Raw genomic sequence first — 19,093 nt, 5'->3', positions numbered from 1 at the left:
ATAATATACTAATAATGTTACAATACAATTTTAGAGAAAGAGACAAAAAGAACCTAATGAAACAAAACACAACAGAAAAGATAAAACCATGTAACAATGAAAATAAATAAATACATATAGAAATAAATGTGTTTCCTGTGAACACCTAGTGAGTAGCCTACTCGTTTAGGTTTTGAAACATTGTTTCTGAAGTGTTTTTGTGTGATGTGCACAATTTTCAGTATTTTGACTAATATACCAGTCATTTACAAGCCGATTAAACTTTGTAATAAAAAAAAAAATCAGTCCGTTTTTGATTAACATTTACTTGTACTTTTACTTTCAATACTTGAGTACATTTAGTTGTACATTACTTGTCATACTTAAGTACAATAAATACTAGATACTTTAAGACTTTTACTTGAGTAGCATTTCAATCGGTGACTTGACCAAAGTCATTTTTTTAATGGGTATCTGTACTTTTACTTAAGTGTGATTTTCCGGTACTTTATACAACACTGTTAGAAACCCTATATTTCCCCGTCCCAACTTTTTTTTGGGGGGGGGGGGGCATTGACCTTGGTATCCAAGGACAGCAGTATTTCTGACACTTTTTTATTTGAACTTTGAGTAGAGATAATGTTAAACAGTCACCTGATGTTGAAAAATAGCTCTGTCTTTAACAAATCCAGTTTGATCTGGTGATACAACCGTTGGAAGGACTGTTTCTAACCGCATGGCCAAGATTTTTGCTAGTATTTCATTATCTATGTTCAGCAGACTTATGAGTCTATATGAGCCTGGATTTAGTGGATCCTTACCAGTTTTATGGATTAGAGAAATGCTTACATCATATAGCGTTGGGGGCAGAGCACCTGTTGTCAGTAACTCATTATAAACATTTAGGAGAAGAGGGGCAGTCTGATCTATAAATGCCTTATAGAATTCAGCGCTGTACCTGTCAGGGCCAGGGCATTTACAATTTTGCATATTCAGGATAGCTTGTTTAACTTCCTCTACTGAAATTGGCTGGTCTAATATTTTTTATTTTCGAAACTTATAGAGGGTATTTGAAGGTTTGCAAAAATTGTTCTATTAAATCTGGATCATTTTTTTGATTCTGAGGAGTACAGCTAAAAATAGAAATTTCTAAAGGTTTTGTTTATTATTTCGGGATTTGTTGCTACCTGTCCATTATCTGTTCGTAATCTGGACGTTGCTTCTTCTTTAATTTGTTGAGCTAGTAGTCTACCCGTTTTTTTCTCCATATTCATAATGTTTATGTTTTAGTTGTGTCAACAATTTTGTTGTTTCTACTGTGCATAGTGAGTTCTGTCTGTAAAGACTGATTCTTTTTGTATAAATCTGGTGTCGGGGACAGGGGCGTAGGCAGAAATCACAAAATGGGTGGGCCCAGAAAAAATCAGACGGGCCCAACCTTTGGGGTTGTAGGTAAGGTGTAGGTATTATAATACACTGTTTGAAAAAGTGTGCCTTGTTTGGACATCGCAAGCAACGTTATCACTTAGCCTACAGCACTGGCAAAGTGAGCACACAGACGCGACACGTCAGACACAAGTACTCTTCATGGATAATGCAAGCTGCAGTGCAGCGCCCACACACACACACACACATTCAGTGCAAGTCTGGTAGCCTACTTGGCTCGGCCTAAACCCAAAACGTCAATAGGTATTTAAATAAGGCATTGTTTCAAAAATGAGACGCTGTGTGCACAGTTATACAGATGCAAAGTGTCAGACACAAGCACCCCATGGACAATGCAAGCAGCAACGCAATGCTTAGTCATGTAAAGTCCTTTAAAAAAAAATTCAAATATATCCGCAACATGAAAACAGGTTGGCTCGGCGGCCAAATTAAAAACCATCAGAACGGACACCAACATGATTCGTGGCAGTTGCAATATAATAATAACAATTAGGCCTATTTAGAAGAAAAAGTAATTAATGGTTACACTTACATTTGATGAATCCTTTTAATGCTCCAGCAGGAGACGACGGGGTTTTTGTTGAACTCTCTTATCACGTCATCACAGTCCAACGATTCACTCAGTTTTCTTTCAAGGGAAGTGCATTCAGTCTGTGAGTCAACATGGATGTTGTGGTGGATGTTTTATCCATTAACAGTAGAAAACAGCCGTTCGATGGTGCATGTTGTTATTGGCATTGTGATGGAGGCCCGCAGAAGACTATTTATTTGAGGAAAAATGTGGTCCCTCGTTTATCGGGATTACGTTCAAAAATAACCCGCGATAAACAAAATCCGCGAAGTAGTCAGCGCTATTTTTACAATTATTATAGATGTTTTAAGGCTGTAAACCCCTCACTACACACTTTTCTCAAACAGGCATTAACATTTTCTCACTTTTCTCTCCTGTGTCAACACTCTCTTTTTCTTCTGTGCGAGAAGATTATAAACAGACACACACAGAACACAATGCGCGTGCTCTCCCTTCGCTCACTGCCTGGAGGTACGGATGTGGGACCCGCAAAGAATCCAAGTCCTCTCTCGGTGGCCACGGAGCTCTGCGTCTGCGCTCAACATCCGGATCAAAACAGCGAGCGTATCTCTGGACCTGTTGCCAGATTTGGCGCAATTCCGCACAGCAGACAGGAGGAGGTGGCCTGCAGCTGCATTTACTGAGCCTGCAGAAAGCGCATCGGAGGCAGTGAGAGCAATCGGTGATGCCGACCGGTGCCGCAAATGGCCCGCCTGATAAGGACGCAGAACACAATGCGCCGTTTAAAAAAAAATGCATGCAAAATTGCACTAAAAAATCAGCGAAACTGCGAGGCCGCGAAACGTTAACTGCGTTATCGCGAGGGACCACTGTACTCTGAAAATGAATTAATAAAAATCACAGAAGATGAACCAGATTTTTTGACAAAATTATTAATTGTCGCTCAGTGCTAATGCAATACCATATCATAGGAATACAATGAGGCAACGACAGGTGACTGTCGAATGTCAACTCAGCCTTCTCATTGGATGGGGTGGGCCTGGCTGACAAGTGGGCGGGCCCAGGCCCATCCAGGCCCACCCTTGGCTACGCATAAGGTCGGGGAGATGGCATAATCTCAATTTCTATAAGTTCTTGGGTGATCTTTGATTGCTTTTGCCTATGTTGCTTATTTTTCAGGCAGCTTAGAGAAATGATCTGGCCTCTCAGGTATGCTTTATATGTTTCCCACAGGGTGGACCTCTTGATCTCTGGATCATCATTTGTCTGGAGAAATATCCTAATTTGATTTTGCAATTCATTTACTACTGTACTATCTGATAGCAGCATGTTGTTAAACCTCCATTTTTTAGTTGGTGGGCTATGTCCCAACTCTGAATGGAGTGACATTGGACTATGGTCAGATAAAACAATTGCTTCATAATCGCAGTGTCTGACATTTGTTAAAAATGAGTAATCTATCAGGAAGAAATCTATTCTAGAAAATGAGTGATGAACTGGCGAGAAACATGAATATTTTGTTGTATTGAGAGACAAGGATCTAAATGGGTCGAGCAGTTTATAGTTATTTATAAATCTGTGAATGGCATTAGCAGATTTGGTAAATGGTTTTTGTGAGGATCTATCCATTATAGGGTCTAATACCTGATTGAAATCTCTGCCAATAATCAACTGAGAGTCCATATTAGGTATTGCAGTAATAACAAGTAATAAAAGTCTCGTCGTCTGTATTGGGAGCATATATACTAGCTAGGTTTATTGTACAACTTGCCTGTAACAATGATGTCAGATACTACTTTTGATGTTATAAAAGGAATCATCTTTCTAATAACAATAGCTGCACCTCTACTTTTTACTGAGAAATTTGAGTGATACACTTGACCAATCCATTTGGTCTGTAGCCTTTTATGGTCTTGCTCTCTCAAGTGAGTTTCTTGTAGAAACCCAATATCCATTTCTAGATTTTTAAGATGAGTCAGTATATTCCCACGTTTAATCGCACTATTGAGACCTTTGCAATTCCATGAGATAATCTTAACCAGGTTTTGACGCCCACTTGTTTTTGACACATTAGCCCCTCATCATCACTCTTCTTCAACTGCTTTTCTGGGTGCAGGTCGTGGGGGCAACAGCTCCAACAGGGGACCCCAGACTTCCCTTTCCCGTGCCACACTGACCACCTCTGACTGGGAGATCCCGAGGCGTTCCCAGGCCAGTGTGGAGATATAATCTCTCCACCTAGTCCTGGGTCTTCCCCGGGGTCTCCTCCCACATGGACGTGCCCGGAACACCTTCCTTGAGAGGCGCCCTGGAGGCATCCTTACCAGCTCCATCACTGCCTGTCCTTTGGGTGACACATTAGCCATGATCATTTAGTTGGAAAAATAAGAAAGTACTCCAGCTTGTATTTTTAGACAGCCTCCAGTCAAAGTAAAAGTTATACTCTGTAGAAGTGCAGGACAAAAAATATGAACTAAGACCAAAACCCCTGAACCCTACCGTCTCACTTCCCTCCCTGTGCTCCCCTAAACTAACTACTCTGCCAGTACTAGCACAGAGAAAGTGCTTCAACCGAAGCAAAAAGTGTCTAAACTCAGAGAGGTGCTTGTCCATGAACATTTAACTTACCACTAAGCTACTAAACTTTTTTTTTTCCTTTCCAGACCATTTTAACTATATTTTGGTCCTCACGCATGTTTAATATAAAACGGATATCCCCCTTTTTTGGAATACATAAATAAAACAAGAAAATAAAATAATAAAAAAGAAAGATGAATTCACATATTCATTGTTACGCAGATGATACCCAGCTTTATCTATCCATGAAGCCAGAGGACACACACCAATTAGCTAAACTGCAGGATTGTCTTACAGACATAAAGACATGGATGACCTCTAATTTCCTGCTTTTAAACTCAGATAAATCTGAGTTTAACCAGATCCTTACTCTGGATGGCATTACCCTGACCTCTAGTAATACTGTGAGAAATCTTGGAGTCATTTTTGATCAGGATATGTCATTCAAAGCGCATATTAAACAAATATGTAGGACTGCTTTTTTGCATTTACGCAATATCTCTAAAATCAGAAAGGTCTTGTCTCAGAGTGATGCTGAAAAACTAATTCATGCAATTATTCCTCTAGGCTGGACTATTGTAATTCATTATTATCAGGTTGTCCTAAAAGTTCCCTAAAAAGCCTTCAGTTAATTCAAAATGCTGCAGCTAGAGTACTGACGGGGACTAAAAGGAGAGAGCATATCTCACCCATATTGGCCTCTCTTCATTGGCTTCCTGTTAATTCTAGAATAGAATTTAAAATTCTTCTTCTTACTTATAAGGTTTTGAATAATCAGGTCCCATCTTATCTTAGGGACCTCGTAGTACCATATCACCCCAATAGAGCGCTTCGCTCTCAGACTCCAGGCTTACTTGTAGTTCCTAGGGTTTGTAAGAGTAGAATGGGAGGCAGAGCCTTCAGCTTTCAGTCTCCTCTCCTGTGGAACCAGCTCCCAATTCAGATCAGGGAGACAGACACCCTCTTACTTTTAAGATTAGGCTTAAAACTTTCCTTTTGCTAAAGCTTATAGTTAGGGCTGGATCAGGTGACCCTAAACCATCCCTTAGTTATGCTACTATAGACGTAGACTGCTGGGGGGTTCCCATGATGCACTGTTTCTTTCTCTTTTTGCTCTGTATGCACCACTCTGCATTTAATCATTAGTGATCGATCTCTGCTCCCCTCCACAGCATGTCTTTTTCCTGGTTCTCTCCTCAGCCCCAACCAGTCCCAGCAGAAGACTGCCCCTCCCTGAGCCTGGTTCTGCTGGAGGTTTCTTCCTGTTAAAAGGGAGTTTTTCCTTCCCACTGTAGCCAAGTGCTTGCTCACAGGGGGTCGTTTTGACCGTTGGGGTTTACATAATTATTGTATGGCCTTGCCTTACAATATAAAGCGCCTTGGGGCAACTGTTTGTTGTGATTTGGCGCTATATAAAAAATTGATTGATTGATTGACATATTTAGGGTACCTGATAGAAAGTTTGTAACTTAGCACTGGTACCACAGTCTCTTATACAAAGAGACTGGTAGCATGTTTTGAAAACATGGCTGTGATTGGTTCATCTGATACGTCGGCCACTATTGGCTATCACACCATGCTCTGTGATGGGCTGTGGCGTAACCGCCGAAAACGTAAGTTGGTTCCACTCCTCCAGAGACTGTGGTAGCAGTGCTACGTTGCAAACAAAGGCTACAACCAATCAGAGAGCAGTGTGTCTCAGCCAGTCAGCAAAATGTCAGAATCCTGACTAAAAGTCAAGTGACCAAATAACCCGATACCGACTCCTTTGGATTGGCTGGAGGAGTGGAACCAACTTAGTTTGTAACTCAGTCCGCGTAAGCCATAACGAGTGTCTCTTTGTTGTTGTTAACTTTCAGTCGTCCTCTCATCGGGATGATGGCATGTTGTCCTCCAGGTTTTTTCTGCTGCCCTTGGGTCGTTGAACGTTGTTTTGGCACCGCCCATCGTGATCACGAGCCGTGCAAGGAAAAGCATTCGGTACAGGTTTCCGAAGTTGCGTAGTTTGGCTTTCATGTGATTGAACACTGCTTGTTGTCCTACCTCTGGGCTCATATCACGGAAGATGTGGACCTGGGACTCCTCATAAAGCAGCTTGCCTCTGTTCCGGGACAGCGGCATGATTTTTTTTTGTCTGAGTAGTAGTGAAGACGAGCAATTATGGGTCGGGGTTGTTCATCGTTGCGCGGTTTTGGGACAAGGCTTCTGTGTGCTCGGTCAACAACAATGGGGCTATTAAAGTTTTCTTCACCCAGAACTTTAGAGAGGAACCTGGACGTAAAGTCGGTCGGTTTGTTGTTTTCAGCACCCTCCAGAATGTTTAATATCCTGATGTTCTGCCGGCGACTTCTGTTTTCCAAATCGATCCACTTTTCCTGCAGTTTCTTGCTGTCAGCGGCAAGTGACCGGTATGAGCTCTCGAGAGCCGTAAGCCTGTCAGAAGTGTCGCTGAGAGATTGTTCCACGTTCTTCTGTGTATTTGCCGCTTCCGCTTGTGTTGGGAATAATTCTCACTTTCTCGGTTAGCTCGTCACGCATAGCTTTAATGTCCGCCTGGTGGTCTCTCGCAAAGATGAGATATCTTCACGTATTTCTTCACAAATCCTTCCATCTCGGTTAATAACAAGACTGCATGGGTATCCCTGTAGGCTTTAACTCCATTCTCAGTTCGGTGCGTAAAGTGCCCGGCGATACAGGCTTTCCTCTGTTAGCCCTGTGGCGTTAGCTTTAGCTGGTTTCGGGTTTTTTTCTCCGGTGGAGGTGTGTGACTCGACTTCTAGACTCGTCTGAGTATACTGCCGTTTTCCTGGGAGTAATTTTCGCTTCAGTAGTGTTATGTCTTACGTCATTTGACGATATCTGGTCTGGAAATTTTAGTTTTTTATCAGTTTTGCGAGGAGCTGGTCTGTCGCGCTGCTTACTCCATACGACCGGAAGCGGATGTCTCACTGTTTTATTTAATTAGCATTTTCCCATGTCGCTGCAGCCTTTTCTGACTTGTGGTTGTAGTTTTAGTTGACGTGTTAATGTGTGAGACGAGGGCAGAATGTTTCCTGGTAGAGTTTTGACGTTATGTTAGAACATTTCACCGCTATCGGTTTCGGTGTCGTTCACAGATCTTCTGTCCGTTTTCAGTGATGGAGCTGCAGCCGGGATGGTGAGCGGCTTCAGACTGTCCAACCAGCCCATCCTGCTAGTGTGCCCCGGCAGGCCAGCTTAGAGGTACTGCAGCTCAAAGGCCACGTGTTTTCAGTCCTCAACGGCTGCATGAAAAAATGAGGAGAAACGTTATTTGCAGAAACTTGTTGATTCTTACGTTCAACTTCTTAAAGTTTCTGAGCATCTCCAATTCTGCCTCCAAGCTTTTGTTCTTTTTTGTTGAACATCCTCACTTTAATGACATCACAAAAATTTGTGTTCATTCATGTTGGCCTGCCGCTCTGACTGTTGTTCTGGCTGCTGAATATTTCACTCTGTTATCTGAATGCGAGCTCAAGATAAAGAGCTTTTTTTGTGGAAAAGTGCTTTCAAACGTTTTCTCCAACAAAATTTTTACATCTCAGTCCTCCTAAGAGCCAGTTTGTCTTTCATTGTAACAGCTTTTGGGTCATTTTTATTTGTTGGTTTTGCATCCAAAACACAAAGATGATCCCCGTCAATCTCACAGGTGTTTCAAAAGACCAGCATGGCGGCTTTACGCAGGAAGTCGCTCCTCCTGACGGGTTACCTGGAGTATCTGATCCAGCAGCAGTACTGGAGGACCCGGCCCGAACCGGACAAACCCCACGTCCACATTGTGACCCCGTCTGACCCCCAGCAGAGAGGGCTGCCAGCTCTCACTGTCCTTCTCCATCCCCATCAGGAAAGTCTTCCCGGACTGAAGAAAAGGGGGCGTGACTGTAAGTATCAACCGCACAAAGAACCTGCACATTTAAACAGATTCTGTACAAAAAAAAAAAAACAAATAATCTGTAAAAGCAGAATCTGAAATCAACGCCGGCAAAAACCTCTGTCAAAGACGTCTGTTGGTTATCAGCAGAAAACTATTCGATTTTCATCATATATAAATCATTTACTGACAAAATAAAAGATAAGTCTTGAACTGTGGCCAAGTTGCTATCTTTTGATCCTTTAAGGGAAAGTGATTGTGACTCATTTTAAAGGGACTCAACCAGTGTTGTATAACGTACCGGAAAATCGCACTTAAGTAAAAGTACAGATACCCATTTAAAAATGACTTTGGTAGAAGTTCAAGTCACTGATTGAAATGCTACTCAAAAGTCTTTAAAGTATCTAGTATTTATTGTACTTAAGTATGGCAAGTAATGTACAACTAAAATGTACTCAAGTATTGAAAGTAAAAGTACAAGTAAGTAAGTCCTTTCGGCTGCTCCCTTGTTGTACTCGGGGTTGCCACAGCAAATCCAAGGTGGATCTGCATGTTGAATTGGCACCAAATTTTACGCCGGGATACCCTTCTGACGCAACTCCACATTACATGGAGAAATGTGGTAGGGTGGGATTCGATCCGGGAACCTACCGCACTGAAACACAAGTGCATTAACCACTTGGCCACCACCCCTACCTGAAAGTAAAGTACAAGTAAATTTTAATAATCAAAACGGACTGATTTTTTAATAAAAGTTTTATCTAGGCTTGTAAATGACTGGTCAGTATATAGTCAAAATACTGAAAATTGTGCACATCACACAAAAACACTTCAGAAACAAGGTTTCAAAACCTAAACAAGAGTAGGCTACTCACGAGGTGTTCACAGGAAAAACTTATTTATTTCTATATGTATTTATTTATTTCATTGTTACATGGTTTTATCTTTTCTGTTGTGTTTTGTTTCATTAGGTATTTTTGTCTCTTTTCTCTAAAATTGTATTGTAACATTATTAGTCTATTATTATTGACTATTATTGTCTTATTAGTAGACTATTATTGTTTTTTGCTATTATTAATATATGAATAAAATAAATTTAAAAAAAGTACAATTTGACTATTTTAACGACAACAAACGCTGAGCCATTAATTATACAGAAAAAACACACAACGTGTTGATGCGAAACAGCTTAATGCTAACTTTAACATTGAAAACGCCATAGACATGCTAAACGTTCAGCATTGGTCATAAGTTATAAAATACATCATCAACTGTTCTCAGAAGACCATAACAGGTCAGTTTTAACATAAAAGTATTAAATATTACTCACAGACATATGCTCTTCAAGGGTTTTTAGTGTGAAAATTAGGATTAAAGCGCGAATTAAACAATGAATCCACGAATCGTAGATTGAAACACTACTTTGATCTCCGAATCACTGCTTCGATTGGTTCCAAAGCAAAGCCGCGCGCAGAAAAGCTGATTACAGACCCACATGCAGGTCTGTAATCAATGCAGAGAAATTATCATTTTTCCTGACAAACAAGGTGCGGAACTGCAAAAAACAAACCTACCGGACATGCCTCATGACAAATCGGCTGACTTCGTTGCAGTCACTAGTAATCAGTGGTGTCTCTCTCTCTCTGTGTGTGTGTGTGTGTGTGTGTTTTTGTAACGAGTAACGGCTGGCGCATAGAAAATGTATCGGAGTAGAAGTATGCAATTAGGTCGGAAATGTAGTGACGTAAAAGTGAAAGTAAGCTGAATTAAAAAAACTCAAGTACAAAGTCTCCCAAAACATACTTAAGTACAGTAGTGAACTATTTTTACTTTGTTACTATACAACACTGGACTCAACCCAGAATGATTTTAGTGGAATAAAATCTCAGTTCAGTGGTGAAACTAAAAAATGGTTTAAAAACATTTCTACAGGGAGGACAGAAGGATTAAAATGCTGTTAAGCAGCTTTTAAATGGGGTTTTTAGTCAAAGTGATTAACTGCTGAAACCGGTTTTAATCCTCTGAACCCCAGGAACCTGCTGGTGGGTTTGAAAAGTCATGTTTTCTATTCAGAGGGAAAAGTAAATCACAAAATTACATCACGTGTCCGCGGCCAAAACTTATCATCAGTCTTCCGATTTTTACCACTTGAAGAAACTAATCATGAGCAAACACTAAATATGAAAATTAACCCAATTTCAGCTAAAATACAGATATTAGTCTTTTGTTTCTCCTTCCATTTGGGTTCCGGATCTGGAAGCTGGTTTGGCACCACTCCTCCACCGCAACATGAAACTTTGACAGCCTCAGATGAGACCAACAGTAAAAAAAAAATCAGCAACTCTTCAACTGAACAGCAGACAGTAGAAGACAAGAGACAGAGAAGAGACAGACAGACGGACAGAGAACAGATAATTTGCTGCCTGTGGAGCCACGTTTCCCCCTGAATATTTCTTACACTTTCAGCACTTGTAAAACGTTTTGTCAAATAAATGATTTGTTACATTGTAACTGTTATGATGCACAAAATACATTTTTTGAGTTCTATTTAATTGAATTGTGATGGTGCTGTTTGCATGGAGGTGCAGGACTTTTAGGTGGAGTGAAAAATGGGACCACAGTAAATAAAAACACGGCACAAGAGAATATCCAGAACCTGATCAGGATTCAGGAGGTTAATCAGTCAACTGTAAAGGCCCCTTCACACATACTGCCAATATGAACAACTCCAGGGCGACACCCGTCGGAGCAGCTGGTATGAATGCACCACCAAACATCGCACTGACAGGCAGGCGTGCATGATGCTGGTGCGACAGTTCGTCCATGCGATCGCGTAGTTGCTGAAAACAAAGAAAAGAAAATACATGTCACCCACAGGATTCGAACCCATGCCTTCCAAAAGCTCTGACTGCAGCCAGAAACTTTATCAAAGTAAGCTACCATCACTGTCCTGTAAAAGGAGCTCAACACTGCCTCATATCAGGAAGCACATATGTATTAAAAAAAAAATCTAAATGACACACCATATAAAACACTGTATTGTATTAAATCCCTCTCATCAAGCGAGCAATACAAATATGAGCCGTCTGTTCCTCTGTAGATGACCCATTAAAATTTAGTAAGGTATATCTTATATATTATATTCCAGTTCTAAGGTGGAACTATGCCAGTATACAAAGGTATATCTAAATATCTAAAAAGGAAGCATAAAATAGGAGAGTAGAAAAGAGTAGAGTAGAGAACCAGGGATGGTAGGTTTAGGGCCCCCATGGTCACTGAGGTACAGTCATGAAATCATATGAATGAGAAGCAGTTCACTTGTCATTCATGTCCACAGGGGCATAGCACCAAATTCTGGGCCCTCGGTACTAGCCATATTGAAGACCCCCCCCCCCCCCCCACTGTTCTTTTTTATTAACGCAAACACCAAATTTCTAATGTGTAGTCAAACCAGGTCTAAAGCATGTATACCTTAGATCACACCTGGGAGTTAGAACCCTTTTTAAAGTTGGGGGAGCAATATTGAGTTGGGGGGTCTGGGGGACCAAATTGCACCATTTTCTAGAAAAATGGTGCAATTTGGTGCATTCCCGTCTGTTAAAATGCACAGGAATGCACCAAATTTCACCATTTTTCTACAAAATGGTGCAATTTGGTCCCCCAGACCAACTCAATAACTAGCTTTCAAGCTCACCTCTCTACCAAAGAATTTGGTTAGCAGCTGCTTTCCCTCATTTAGTTTTCTTTCCCTGTCCTTTTTTCTCTTCTTTGTTGAAATCCAGACTTTGAGTTTTTAGGAAAGACATATTTTATTTCAGCCTAAACACTAGGGCTGCAGCTAACGATTATTTTACTAATCAGTTCATCGGTCGATTATTTTTTCGATTAATCGTTTTGGGGGTTTTTTTTTCTTACATGTGAGTTTTGCCATTATTTCTGTGAGTTATTATTAAAAGGCCTTTGTCACACAACATCAATGTTTCACCTTGTAGTATTCTCGTCAAAAACATACCTGGAGTAGTGTTTTGTTTTATTTTGCACATACATACATCACCGGCACACCACAGAGAGATTTCCATCAGGTTTAGATGCCTACAGCAACTATCTCAACCACCGACAACATATTAAATCAAATCAAATCAATTTTATTTATATAGCGCCAAATCACAACAACAGTTGCCCCAAGGCGCTTTATATTGTAAGGCAAAAGCCATACAATAATCACAGAAAAACCCCAACGGTCAAAACGACCCCCTATGAGCAAGCACTTGGCGACAGTGGGAAGGAAAAACTCCCTTTTAACAGGAAGAAACCTCCAGCAGAACCAGGCTCAGGGACGGGCAGTCTTCTGCTGGGACTGGTTGGGGCTGAGGGAGAGAACCAGGAAAAAGACATGCTGTGGAAGAGAGCAGAGATCAATCACTAATGATTAAATGCAGAGTGGTGCATACAAGATAAGATGGGACCTGATTATTCAAAACCTTATAAGTAAGAAGAATAATTTTAAATTCTGTTCTAGAATTAACAGGAAGCCAATGAAGAGAGGCCAATATGGGTGAAATATGCTCTCTCCTTCTAGTCCCCGTCAGTACTCTAACTGCAGCATTTTGAATTAACTGAAGGCTTTTCAGAGAACTTTTAGGACAACCTGATAATAATGAATTACAATAGTCCAGCCTAGAGGAAATAAATGCATGAATTAGTTTTTCAGCATCACTCTGAGACAAGACCTTTCTAATTTTAGAGATACTGCGCAAATGTAAAAAAGCAGTCCTATATATTTGCTTAATATGCGCATTCAAGAACATATCCTGATCAAAAATGACTCCAATTTCAAATGAATTAAAGCGCTGTCTGGGTTTTTGATTAATTAATAAGCTGGAGTGGAAGATTGCTGCTAATCCTCCCCCTCGGCCCGTGCTACGAGCATTCTGACAGTTAGTGTGACTCGGGGATGTTGACTCATTTAAACTAACATATTCATCCTGCTGTAACCAGGTTTCTGTAAGGCAGAATAAATCAATATGTTGATCAATTATTATATCATTTACTAACAGGGACTTAGAAGAGAGAGACCTAATGTTTAATAGACCACATTTAACTGTTTTAGTCTGTGGTGCAGTTGAAGGTGCTATATTATTTTTTCTTTTTGAATTTTTATGCTTAAATAGATTTTTACTGGTTGTTGGTGGTCTTGGAGCAGGCACCGTCTCTACGGGGATGGGGTATTGGGGGGATGGCAGGGGGAGAGAAGCTGCAGAGAGGTGTGTAAGACTACAACTCTGCTTCCTGGTCCCAACCCTGGATAGTCACGGTTTGGAGGGTTTAATAAAATTGGCCAGATTTCTAGAAATGAGAGCTGCTTCATCCAAAGTGGGATGGATGCCGTCTCTCCTAACAAGACCAGGTTTTCCCCAGAAGCTTTGCCAATCTATCTATCTATGAAGCCCACCTCATTTTTTGGACACCACTCAGACAGCCAGCAATTCAAGGAGAACATGCGGCTAAACATGTCACTCCCGGTCCGATTGGGGACCGGGAGTTATTACAGCAAGAGTCCACAAAAGTATTTTAAAGGCCTGACGAAAGTGTAATATGTTATATTATGATTATTATTTTCATGAAAAAAGACACAAATGTGCAGTTTACTGCTTTTTTTTTTTCTTGTGTAAAAAAACAACTTAGATGTGGTTTGACCGAAACAAATTGTCATTAAACTTAATAAATCAAATCAAATCAATTTTATTTATATAGCACCAAATCACAACAAACAGTTGCCCCAAGGCGCTTTATATTGTAAGGCAAAGCCATACAATAATTACGTAAAAACCCCAACGGTCAAAACGACCCCCTGTGAGCAAGCACTTGGCGACAGTGGGAAGGAAAAACTCCCTTTTAACAGGAAGAAACCTCCAGCAGAACCAGGCTCAGGGAGGGGCAGTCTTCTGCTGGGACTGGTTGCGGCTGAGGGAGGTGTTGGTGTTATCCTGTGTTGGTATATGGCATTGGAGAACATAAAGAAGGAATCATATCCTTAAACCTAGTTTCTGAAAGACTTCTACTGTAATGAAACTTATTCCCCACTGCTGGGTAGTCCATTAACGTAAATGTAAATGTTATTAGGAAATGATCAGACAGAAGGGGGTTTTCAGGGAATACTGTTAAGTCTTCAGTTTCCATACCATAAGTCAGAACAAGATCTAAGGTATGATTAAAGTGGTGGGTGGACTCATTTACATTTTGAGCAAAAATAAAACAGGGATGAAGTGGCGGTTTAAGAGTCACTCGGTATTCACAGGAAACAGTTATTTCTATATTTATTTATGTTCATTGTTAGTTGGTTTAATCTTTTCTGTTTTGTTTTATCAGATTCTTTTTGTCAGTTTCTCTAAAACTATATTGTGGCATTAATAGTTATATTACTATTATTGTTGTTGTTGTTTCTATTATTATTATTGATATATAAATAAAAATAAATGAATAAAATATTACAATTTGTAATACATTTGACTCTTTTACGACAACAAACGCTGAGCCATGAATTATTATACAGAAAACAAATGTGCTGACAGCTGCAGCAGCTTAATGCTAACTTCAACATTGAAAACGCCATAGACATGCTAACGCGTTAGCATCAGTCCCATTTTTAAGTTATAAAATAGATCTATCAACTGTTTCAGAAGACCATAACAGGTCAGATTAACATAAAATGGTAAATGTTACTCACAGACATATGCTCCTTGGGGTTTTAGTGGGGAAATATTAAGATTAAGCAAAATAAAACACTGAATCAACAAAGCACCAGATCGAATCACTGCTTCGATATGCGAATCACTGCTTCGATATGCGAATCACTGCTTCGATTGGTTCAAGGTTCAAAGCAAAGCCACGCTGCAGAAACAGTTGATTTATATGGAAGATAAAAAACATTTGCGGTAAAACAAAGTTATTTAACAACTAATTGATGACTAATTTAGTTGTCAACTATTTTAATAATCGATTAAATCGATTAGTTGTTTCAGCTCTACTAAACACCTCCTCTTTCTGTGAGATCCCGTTTGGGATGTGTGTGTGTGTGAGGGGGGAAGCAGAATGTCGCCTGTGCGCCTGTACTAAACCATTGTACAAGTGTGCAGGGGTGGAAGGGCCCTCAGAGATCTTTCAGTATTATTGTTAGAGCAGAATTATGTTTTGCAACATTTATACATTCATTCTAATTATATTCTTTTACAACATGAATTGTATGGACATTAATAACATGCAACACAAAAATGTATTTAATGCCAGTTTTTTGTGCCCCCCCCCCCCCCCCATGCTCTGGGCCCTTTGTACATAGTACCCTTTACCCCCCCAGTCCAATGCCCCTGCATGTCCACATGTGCTGGCGTGTGTCCTGCTGGCTCCCGCGCGTCTTGCTGACACGTCTTGTGGACAGTGCATTGCAGGACACCGCGTCACGTGGAAGAGAGCTCACGTGGGTGACGTGACAGTCAGATCGCCTGCTGCGTGCTATGATCTGACTGTCCGTTTCAACCTGGGGGCAGCCTGTCCATGTGCGAGCCGTGATATATGTTTTTATTTTTGTCCACTTGATGACAGCAAACACACACACGCGCGTCACAGTGGTCAGTTGTTAGTCCATGTCTGTCCAAACACAGTACTGTCCAGCTGGGATGTCCAGAATGACAGATCTCCACTCCTGCTTCTGTCATCGCCACACCTCCTGTCAGTTCAGCGCACACACCAAAGCCACACTCGTGGGGAACTTAGACAAATTTCACTGCGAGTACGACAATGATTGTTTGCAGACTGTTGTCGTATTAACAGTGCGACTGGCCACACATTTTCTAAGTGCCAAACGAACAGTGTTAGATGTTTGTGTGCGTCACCTGGAATTTGGCCGGCACCTGCCGCAAGAGGATTCGATGGACTCGCACAGCACACACTCTGTCTTTCAGCCACTGGTGTGTGCAAATAGTTGTAGCAACAGGTGTACAAGGTGTTGGAAGCAACTACGAAATTACAGTGTTTGCATTCCTGCTTCATGCGCACTTAATGCGCAGTTCAACCAAATTCGCACTGTGTGTGAAGGGACCCTAAAGATCAACAGATTGATCAATAAAGGAAAAATCTCTTTCACTTGTGGGAGCCAGTATTATAAATAAACACTGAGGAAATATTATTTCTTCATGTCAGTGAAAAATAAAACTGGAATCAGCTGGGCAGGGGGCGGGGTTATCATGATCATTATTAATATTCCTTCCCTTACCAAAAAGTAGTATATGCAAGTATGTTTCAAGTATACTTCTAGTTTACTTTTTATATACTTATCAGTACTATTTTTTGGTAAGGGTTGTTAGATTGACAGGCTGATTGTTTAAAGTCACCGTGTGGGTTTTGTGTGTGTTTTCGTCGCTGACACTGACTACCGTTGTGTTGTTGTTCAGTGTGACCTGCGGGAGCCCAACGTGCTGCGCGTCGCTCCGGTCCCGCTCTACAACTCCTTCAGTGATGTTCACCGTTTCATTGAAACGCTCGCCGCCGCGCTCATCACCAGCAGCCAATCGCAGTTCAGCTGAGGAAGAACTCAAGACTGCTCACAATCGAAGAATGTCTCCTTTAAAAAAAAAATGAATAAAATAAAATAAGAAAGTGTGTCACTGTTTTCTTTTCTGTCATTAAACGGATCCAAGTTCAGTTTCTGTATTTTTGGTTCCTGTTTGTTATAAAGTCTCGGGTCAGAGGTTTGGTTGATGGTGTAAGTGTGTCACTGTTTTCTCAACTGAAATTAAATGGTTGTACTGCTGTGTAAAACTTAACACAGTTAGAGCCATAGGTAACTGGATATGAACATTTAAATTAAAGCCACCAATCTCCAGCTGAACCACGTCCTGTTTGGTTCTCAATCTACTCTCACAGCAGGAACAAATGAAATCACAGTGGTCCAAATCATTGTGGACATGCGTGGATGTTGGGTTTTTCCAAGTAAGTTACCTTACTGACAGATTAGAGAGCATACAGTGCATCCAGAGAGTATTCACAGCGCTTCACTTTTTCCACATTTCGCCTTATTCCAAAATGGATGAAATTCATTTTTCCCTTAAAATTCTATAAACAATACCCCATAATGATAATGTGAAAAAAGTTTTTTTTTTTTATTATTGCAAATTTAACATGTATATGAAAATTCAGTAAGGTATATCTTATATATTCCAATTCTAAGGTGGAACTATGCCAGTATACAAACTTGCTCTTGCTTGCCTCTACTGGTGGTTGGCTCTCACTGCGGTATTGTATCACTTCCTGTTCCGGAGCACAGCGGTGTTTTTCTGTATCTGTTAGCTGTTTAATCTGCGCAGTTAGATTGATCTAGTTATCTAGATTACGATTTGTTTCCCAGTGTAATCTTTACGTGCCTTAACTAAAGCACTCCTTCTGCTGAATCACCTCTAAATTATTTACACATTATTCACTTTGCGTGTTTTAGGAATCCGCTAGCTTAGCGTAGCTACTAGCTCTTAGCCGATTTAGCATGGCGGCTTCTCCTGTCTCTCCCGCACTTTTCTGCTCTGGGTGTGAAATGTTTAGTTATTCCTCGGCCTCCTTTAGCAGTAACGGTACTTGTAATAAGTGTAGCTTATTCGTAGCTTTGGAGGCCAGGCTGGGCGAATTGGAGACTCGGCTCCGCACCGTGGAAAATTCTACAGCTAGCCAGGCCCCTGTAGTCGGTGCGGACCAAGGTAGCTTAGCCGCCGTTAGTTCCCCCCTGGCAGATCCCGAGCAGCCGGGAAAGCAGGCTGACTGGGTGACTGTGAGGAGGAAGCGTAGCCCTAAACAGAAGCCCCGTGTACACCGCCAACCCGTTCACATCTCTAACCGTTTTTCCCCACTCGACGACACACCCGCCGAGGATCAAACTCTGGTTATTGGCGACTCTGTTTTGAGAAATGTGAAGTTAGCGACACCAGCAACCATAGTCAATTGTCTTCCGGGGGCCAGAGCAGGCGACATTGAAGGAAATTTGAAACTGCTGGCTAAGGCTAAGCGTAAATTTGGTAAGATTGTAATTCACGTCGGCAGTAATGACACCCGGTTACGCCAATCGGAGGTCACTAAAATTAACATTGAATCGGTGTGTAACTTTGCAAAAACAATGTCGGACTCTGTAGTTTTCTCTGGGCCCCTCCCCAATCAGACCGGGAGTGACATGTTTAGCCGCATGTTCTCCTTGAATTGCTGGCTGTCTGAGTGGTGTCCAAAAAATGAGGTGGGCTTCATAGATAATTGGCAAAGCTTCTGGGGAAAACCTGGTCTTGTTAGGAGAGACGGCATCCATCCCACTTTGGATGGAGCAGCTCTCATTTCTAGAAATCTGGCCAATTTTCTTAAATCCTCCAAACCGTGACTATCCAGGGTTGGGACCAGGAAGCAGAGTTGTAGTCTTACACACCTCTCTGCAGCTTCTCTCCCCCTGCCATCCCCTCATTACCCCATCCCCGTAGAGACGGTGCCTGCTCCCAGACCACCAATAACCAGCAAAAATCTATTTAAGCATAAAAATTCAAAAAGAAAAAATAATATAGCACCTTCAACTGCACCACAGACTAAAACAGTTAAATGTGGTCTATTAAACATTAGGTCTCTCTCTTCTAAGTCCCTGTTGGTAAATG

At 41.1% G+C, this 19,093-nt stretch overlaps 1 protein-coding gene across 1 annotated transcript in view; it reads left to right on the top strand.

The window, feature by feature from the left end:
- Positions 1-17,049, top strand: part of kynu (kynureninase) — a 63,373-nt gene extending 46,324 nt beyond the window's left edge. Inside the window, 1 exon segment of the mRNA XM_034179080.1 lies at positions 16,871-17,049. Within this exon segment, the coding sequence (XP_034034971.1) occupies positions 16,871-17,002 (132 nt within the window). The 3' untranslated portion in view covers positions 17,003-17,049.
- The last annotated feature ends 2,044 nt before the right edge of the window (positions 17,050-19,093 follow it).

Source organism: Thalassophryne amazonica, chromosome 1 (genome assembly GCF_902500255.1).
Source record: "Thalassophryne amazonica chromosome 1, fThaAma1.1, whole genome shotgun sequence".
NCBI classification, from domain to species: Eukaryota; Metazoa; Chordata; class Actinopteri; order Batrachoidiformes; family Batrachoididae; genus Thalassophryne; species Thalassophryne amazonica.
This window is presented reverse-complemented; position numbering and strand designations above follow the sequence as displayed.